The sequence below is a fragment of the Diadema antillarum genome, unplaced genomic scaffold (genome assembly GCF_040938485.1).
Source record: "Diadema antillarum isolate AM-2024a unplaced genomic scaffold, OU_Dant_1.0 scf00000220, whole genome shotgun sequence".
Classification (NCBI taxonomy): Eukaryota; Metazoa; Echinodermata; class Echinoidea; order Diadematoida; family Diadematidae; genus Diadema; species Diadema antillarum.
In genome coordinates, this window is record NW_027271109.1 from 93,314 (window position 1) to 99,313 (window position 6,000).

At 38.5% G+C, this 6,000-nt stretch overlaps 1 protein-coding gene across 1 annotated transcript in view; it reads right to left on the minus strand.

Annotated features, from left to right (window-relative positions):
• LOC139724550 (uncharacterized) overlaps positions 1–5,718 on the minus strand; it is a 64,184-nt gene extending 58,466 nt beyond the window's left edge. Inside the window, exons 1-2 of the mRNA XM_071635683.1 lie at positions 5,239–5,718; positions 4,157–4,350 (exon numbers count right to left, since the gene is read on the minus strand). Of these exons, the coding sequence (XP_071491784.1) occupies positions 4,157–4,350; positions 5,239–5,682 (638 nt within the window). The 5' untranslated portion in view covers positions 5,683–5,718. The remainder of the gene's footprint in view (positions 1–4,156; positions 4,351–5,238) is intronic.
• Between the last annotated feature and the right edge of the window lie 282 nt (positions 5,719–6,000).

A 6,000-nucleotide genomic window follows, 5' to 3' on the forward strand; every position in this document is an offset into this window, starting at 1 on the left:
AAGATCGTATTCTCAGATAGAAAGAAATTTTCTTGGAAATCAACCCGACAGGTTCCTAATCTTGATGAATATGGCATGCATCAATTCCAATTCACAGAAATGTGAAAGAATGAGAAGGCTACAATGTACATATCACACATAAGGCATAATTAGTGTCACCATGCAACACTGCCATGGCTATTTGGAAATGACTGCCTTTTTTCACTCAAATGCCACCAATAAAAATGATTGCAACCACTGTAGATACGTGGACATCATACATTGTACTGTCAAATTGTATGTATCTTTGCCTACGTACATTAAAGTTATGATGAAAATATCATTAATTTCTTTCCATGGGAAAAGAGCCCTGCAATTTAATAAAACTCTCACCATATTTTATCACTGACTATGAAAACCATGATCGATGAATTCAAATTGTAAATGACCTTCAGACATTTTACAGTGACAAAATATCGTAACAATTCATCTCAAGTTGGAAAAGAACTGTGTAAAAATTTATGTAGGCATATACGAATGTACATTTAATACATATGGTACATACCTCACCCCCCCCCCCCCCCCCCCCCATCAAATCCTTATCATCGCTTATTGCAGGGAAGGTGGCAGGGTAAACAGCTACATGTGTGTGTATAAGAGTTCATGATATTTGACTTGACTCCGTCATCAATAAAGTGTGAATAACTCATGAGCTTGAAACTGTGAACCCAATTCCATGCTTTATTTGGGTTATGTCAACAGTGCCTAATGTGCAACTGTGTTTGTGTGTGTGTGTGTACAATGGATGTATGTTCAATATACTTGCTACAGCATGAACGAATGATGTATGGGGCTTTCATCTGAGTGAACTGGAGTGAAACTCATAACGTGCAAACAGTTGGGCCTGCTGTAGCACAGTCTACTTGTATTATGTATATTGCATTAAGAAACTCTCTGGCTTCTAGTATCTGAACAAGATGGAAATTTATGTTTCTGATCGTTCCCTCCCATTTAATTTGCATTTACTTAGGAATCTATAAAACAAAAATAACTTTTCCTCCTAATTTCCATGAATATTGTCCATCAGAAGATTATGTTTTGTTGATTTTATTTTCCTTCACTTAATAGAATAATAGTGATATGCGTTTGAGAGTGTTACTTATCTACTTAAAAAGTTTCCATCTAGATGAAATTGAAAGAATATGTAATTTGTTGCAAAATACATCATTCATATCACTTGCAGAACCCTTCCCCAAATCCTAACACCTTCCCTAGGTGAACAGAGTACAGAAAGAACTAACATGCATTACAAAGAGATATACAGTTAAGTTAAATGCAATATTTGTTTTCCACCGTCACATCTTGTAAATTATCTAAAATGTCACATACTGAGCTGTACATCTATTCTCTGATTACGGACATTATTATTGTGCAAGGCTTCCCAAGCCAACTTGCCAAAATACACCACTTGTGCTCAAAATTGTGCCATTGGGATCCTCTGTGGAACATCTCCTTTTCCCGACCTTATCCCAGTTCTTTAAACTTCACTGGCTATGCAGGGGCGGATCCAGGGAGGACCGCAACCGGCGCACGCCCCCCCTTTATTTTTTGTTGAAACAAAAGAAATAAAAAGAAAAAAATGGGGGGAAGGGTGCGTGCGCCTCCCTTTAATTTTGTAAACGCGCCCCCTCTTTACGGAATTCCTGGATCCGCCCCTGCTATCAGTATAAAAAAAAAAGAAAAAAAAGAATTAAAAGAAAAAGAGCCTAAAACTCTGCTGCACATGGAAAGTAGCACATTCTTTTGCTCAACAATACATGTACATTCTCAGAAAGTATTCCTGGCAGAAATCTTCGCTCGTGCAATAGTAACACTCTACAGTCCAAAGAACTATCCCAACTCGTATGAAGGAAACGGCATTTATTTCTGCAGTTTCATCTCTCTGGAATGGTCTTACCCAATCAGCAGACTCCATAGAAACACTTCTAAATTTAAAAAGAATCTGAAGTCATACATGATTACATCCTTGGTTTGGTTGAATATATATAGATTTCCCTTTATACACTGTATATCTATTTCTATGGATCTCTCCCTTGTGCTTTTCACTTTAACCCATTTAGGGTTTGGATTCTGATTTTGACGTAACACACATTTCCCATAGACACTAGTCCGAATAAAATTGGGACTAGTCTTCAATGGGTCTATATGTACACGTACAAATGTATAATTGTGCCTAATTCTCTCTATATACTTTGTATGTCCCTCTGTACCTCGGGATACTGTAGGTCACTAGAGCCGGAGGTTGCTGGAAAAATCTACATATATTCCACTCTCACCTCCTAATTCACTCAGAACTCTCCACCTCCCTCAATACACACTTTACATACACTGTACAGTATTCATTTGTTCCTGTCAAAACTTATTTTCTGAGTGAGAATCTACTCCTTTTCTCAAATTCTCACTGATACATCCTCTTTCAAATCCGAACACTCTTCTCCTTTAATGAGTAATTATATACAAATGTACCACATGGTGTCACTGTAAACTCTAATTCACTGATCATTACTGAAAATTCAATTCGGGTCGGTCGTATTCAGAAATAAGATGCTTCATTTTTGTTTCAAATCAATCCCTGTCATCATAGATGGTCTGAAAGGATACACGTGTATGTTTCAAACACACTGCATGGTGTAACATTCACTTAGTGTCAAGGTCTTCCGGTTAATAAGGAAATAATGGAGAGGATTCCAACGACAACCAGCGTGACATTCAAACAGCATTATCTAATAACTCGCTGTACTGATGCTGAAGGCACTGATTAATCAATCCAATGTCAATCTGCTTTAGGCCTAATGGATTTTGTAAAGAGAGATTGCACGGATTCAGCAATCAGGCCTTATTGAATTTCCCTCTCACATGATTTTCACCTAACAATCAACGAACCTGCACGCCAATTTGAATAAATGTAAGAGCGCGTCATTGTCAGTTTCCATGAAAAAAACAAACAAACGAACAAAACTACCCTGTTAACATTTAAAGGTAGTTTTTTTTCTTTTTTTTTTGGCATTTGTTATTATTGTAAAAGTACACATTAACTCTCCAGAGTATCATGACCTTATGTCTACCTCACGAAATCTGGCTTTTAACACTGTACTTTTATTCAGTTCTCTGCTGTTTTCTATACTTTAAAAAAAAATATTTCCACTGATAAATTATATTACTTTCTGGTCAGTTTTCCTCTGTGTTTGTTATATAAGACACTTTAATTTGCTCCCTTTTTTCCTCAAGTGACAGACTAAGTTTGTCTCAGAGTAGAGAGATGATGTTGGTTGAAAATTTCCAGACAAATATGGCAATAATGCTATCTACAGTACTTAAAGTTTAAAGGCAATATACAAGCAGACTGGCAAATTTCCAAAGTTGTAAAGTCAAAGTAATAATACAGATGTACCTCAGCATGCTCTCTTCATTTAGTCTTTTTGACAATGAAACAAATGGGATGAAATCTTTCATTCAAGGATAGAAAATCAATGGAAATGTAAATGTACCTCTTAAATGGCACTCCCTGCGTTGCAAGTTTCCACAAAATTGATACATGTACATGTACATTCAGAAAAACAGAAAACATTCAAAAAGTGCAATCAAAAGGTTACTTTGGAAAGACTTCCTTAGTCCCTCCCCCCCCCCCCAATAATTTTGAAATATCACTCTACACTTGTACATGTATGTATGTATGTACCACAAAACCCAGGCCTTGCTAGCTTTGGTAGACACTGATGCATGCACACATGCACATTTAGCAAGTGGTAGAGTATTACTGTAAAAGTGGAAATTTTAGCGCATTTCGTGCAACCAGAAACTAGCACGAAAATAAAAGCACGCAAATATTTTTGCTTGCAATATATTCCAGTAGTTGATGTCTTCATTCCGTGTAATTAAAAGCACACAAAACTCTTCTCATCTGGCTTAGCGCGAAAATATCCACTTTTACAGTAGTATCTGTGCATGAAAACTTACAAGGGTGGTGTATGGCAAAATTAGCGGGGGGGGGGGGGGGGGGGGGGGGGCAAGGCATAAGGAAGTCTTTCCATTCCTTTCACCCTGCTCTATCTTATGCAAAATTTCTCACATTTTTTTTTTTCTTTAGAAGGCTTTTGCGCACAGCACTTTTACTCACTTGATCAGCATCTCTACAATGTCTGCGTGGTCAAGCTCGGTGGCAACGTGGAGGCAGGTCTTGTCGAAGTACATCTGGTCCTTGACGTCGATGTTGACCCCGGCCCGCAGGAGGATCTCACAGCACTCCTTGTGGCCGAGCTTGGTGGCATAAATGAGTGGGGTGCCTACTGAGGTACTCGGCTTAGCCAGAATCTGTGTGGAAAGTGAAATGCATTGATGAAACATGATCATAAAGAATTCCATAGACGAGTGTGCACTCTTTATGTACATGTGCTTTCTGAATAACTTGCTTGTATGTCTGCATGTATCTCTATGTACTGACTTGTTATCAGATTAAGTTTAGAATATCACATACCTGAAGCCATGAGGATATTCTTTTTAGTCAATGTCAATACATACAAAATATATGTACTACACTACATGTAGTGTAAAGTAACTGAACACATACAATATGCAAAACAGTACACATATGACATGAAACGTTAAAGTGGATTGTAATTTCATTGGAAAAAAACAGTGTTTCAATGATGTGTGCGCTGTGCACAGATATGTGTGTGTAGTGTATTTTTTCCTTGTCTTATTTGAAATTCACAAATTTAAATCAGCAGGTACATGTAATGATTTCACTTTGCCCCAGCCAGATTCTCTATGTAAATGTGTGAAGATTAATAGTTCACTGTGGGTCCGTCTGTGCATACAGCGTAGCATCACTTCAATTTCACTTTCTGATAAAGACAATGACAACACAACCTAACAAAACATTCCATGCCAAATTCTAAATTCCTTCTGTCATTTTATTCATGAAAAATTTACAATTTGCGAATAGTAAAAAAAGAAATTAAGAATTAAGTGAGATACATTGATGTGCAGAAAATCTGTTAAGTTAGAGAAAGTTCTGTACTATTTTACTATTAGTATTAATATTGCTGTATAGGCTTGGCACCCTCTTTATACCTTCAACACAAATACATAATTTTATGTATATTAATTAGCCCATGGTTTTAACATTTGCTTCTGCTCGAATTTGACGCGATATCATAAGAACCAAAACAAGTACCTGGAGACAAAAACGTTTGTTACCTTTCCATTTGATGACACTGGGTCGGATTCACATAGGAGTTTCAAACATTCGACAGCATTCATTCTAACGGCAAACTGAATGACATTCTGTCCCTTCTTGTCTTCTACGGAGACATCAGCCTTTGACTCCAATAAAACGCGAACAAATTCCGTCTTCTTGTAAAAAACGGCCCAGTGGAGGGCAGTTCTGCCAAGTCTGTCCGCCAAATTGGGCTTTGCACCACACCGTAGGAGCAGTTGGCAGCAGGCGACATGATCCGCACCCGGAGCTGTGGGGTCGACGCGAGCCCCCTGCACGCACTGGATGAGTGCAGTAGCTCCATCTCTCGAAAGTCCGTTGACGTTCAACTTCTTGCCAGTTTTCTGGATGTATCCGCTTAACTTCGTTAAAAATCCAGAATGAGCCAGCTGGAATAGGTCTTGTTCACTGGTTTTTGACGGCATCGCGAAGAAAACCGCCGCTGACCGCAACAGAATGTGATATACGTATATCAAGAATCATCCGCTTGACGTCCAACTTCATGAAGTTTTGGTATATCGCCTGACATCATTGAGCAACTCGCTCATAGCGATCCAGTCCTAGTAGTTTGCCTACGCGGCATGCGATTGGTGCTAAGAGGTAACGTACGAAATACGTGGGTATCAATGTAAACACACACAACCACACAAACAGTGCATTGAGGATTGGTGTGTGTGTGTCAGGGGGGCGTTTCATCAACGAGTTCGTCGGAGGTTTTCACCGACGAATTTGCTATCAGCCAA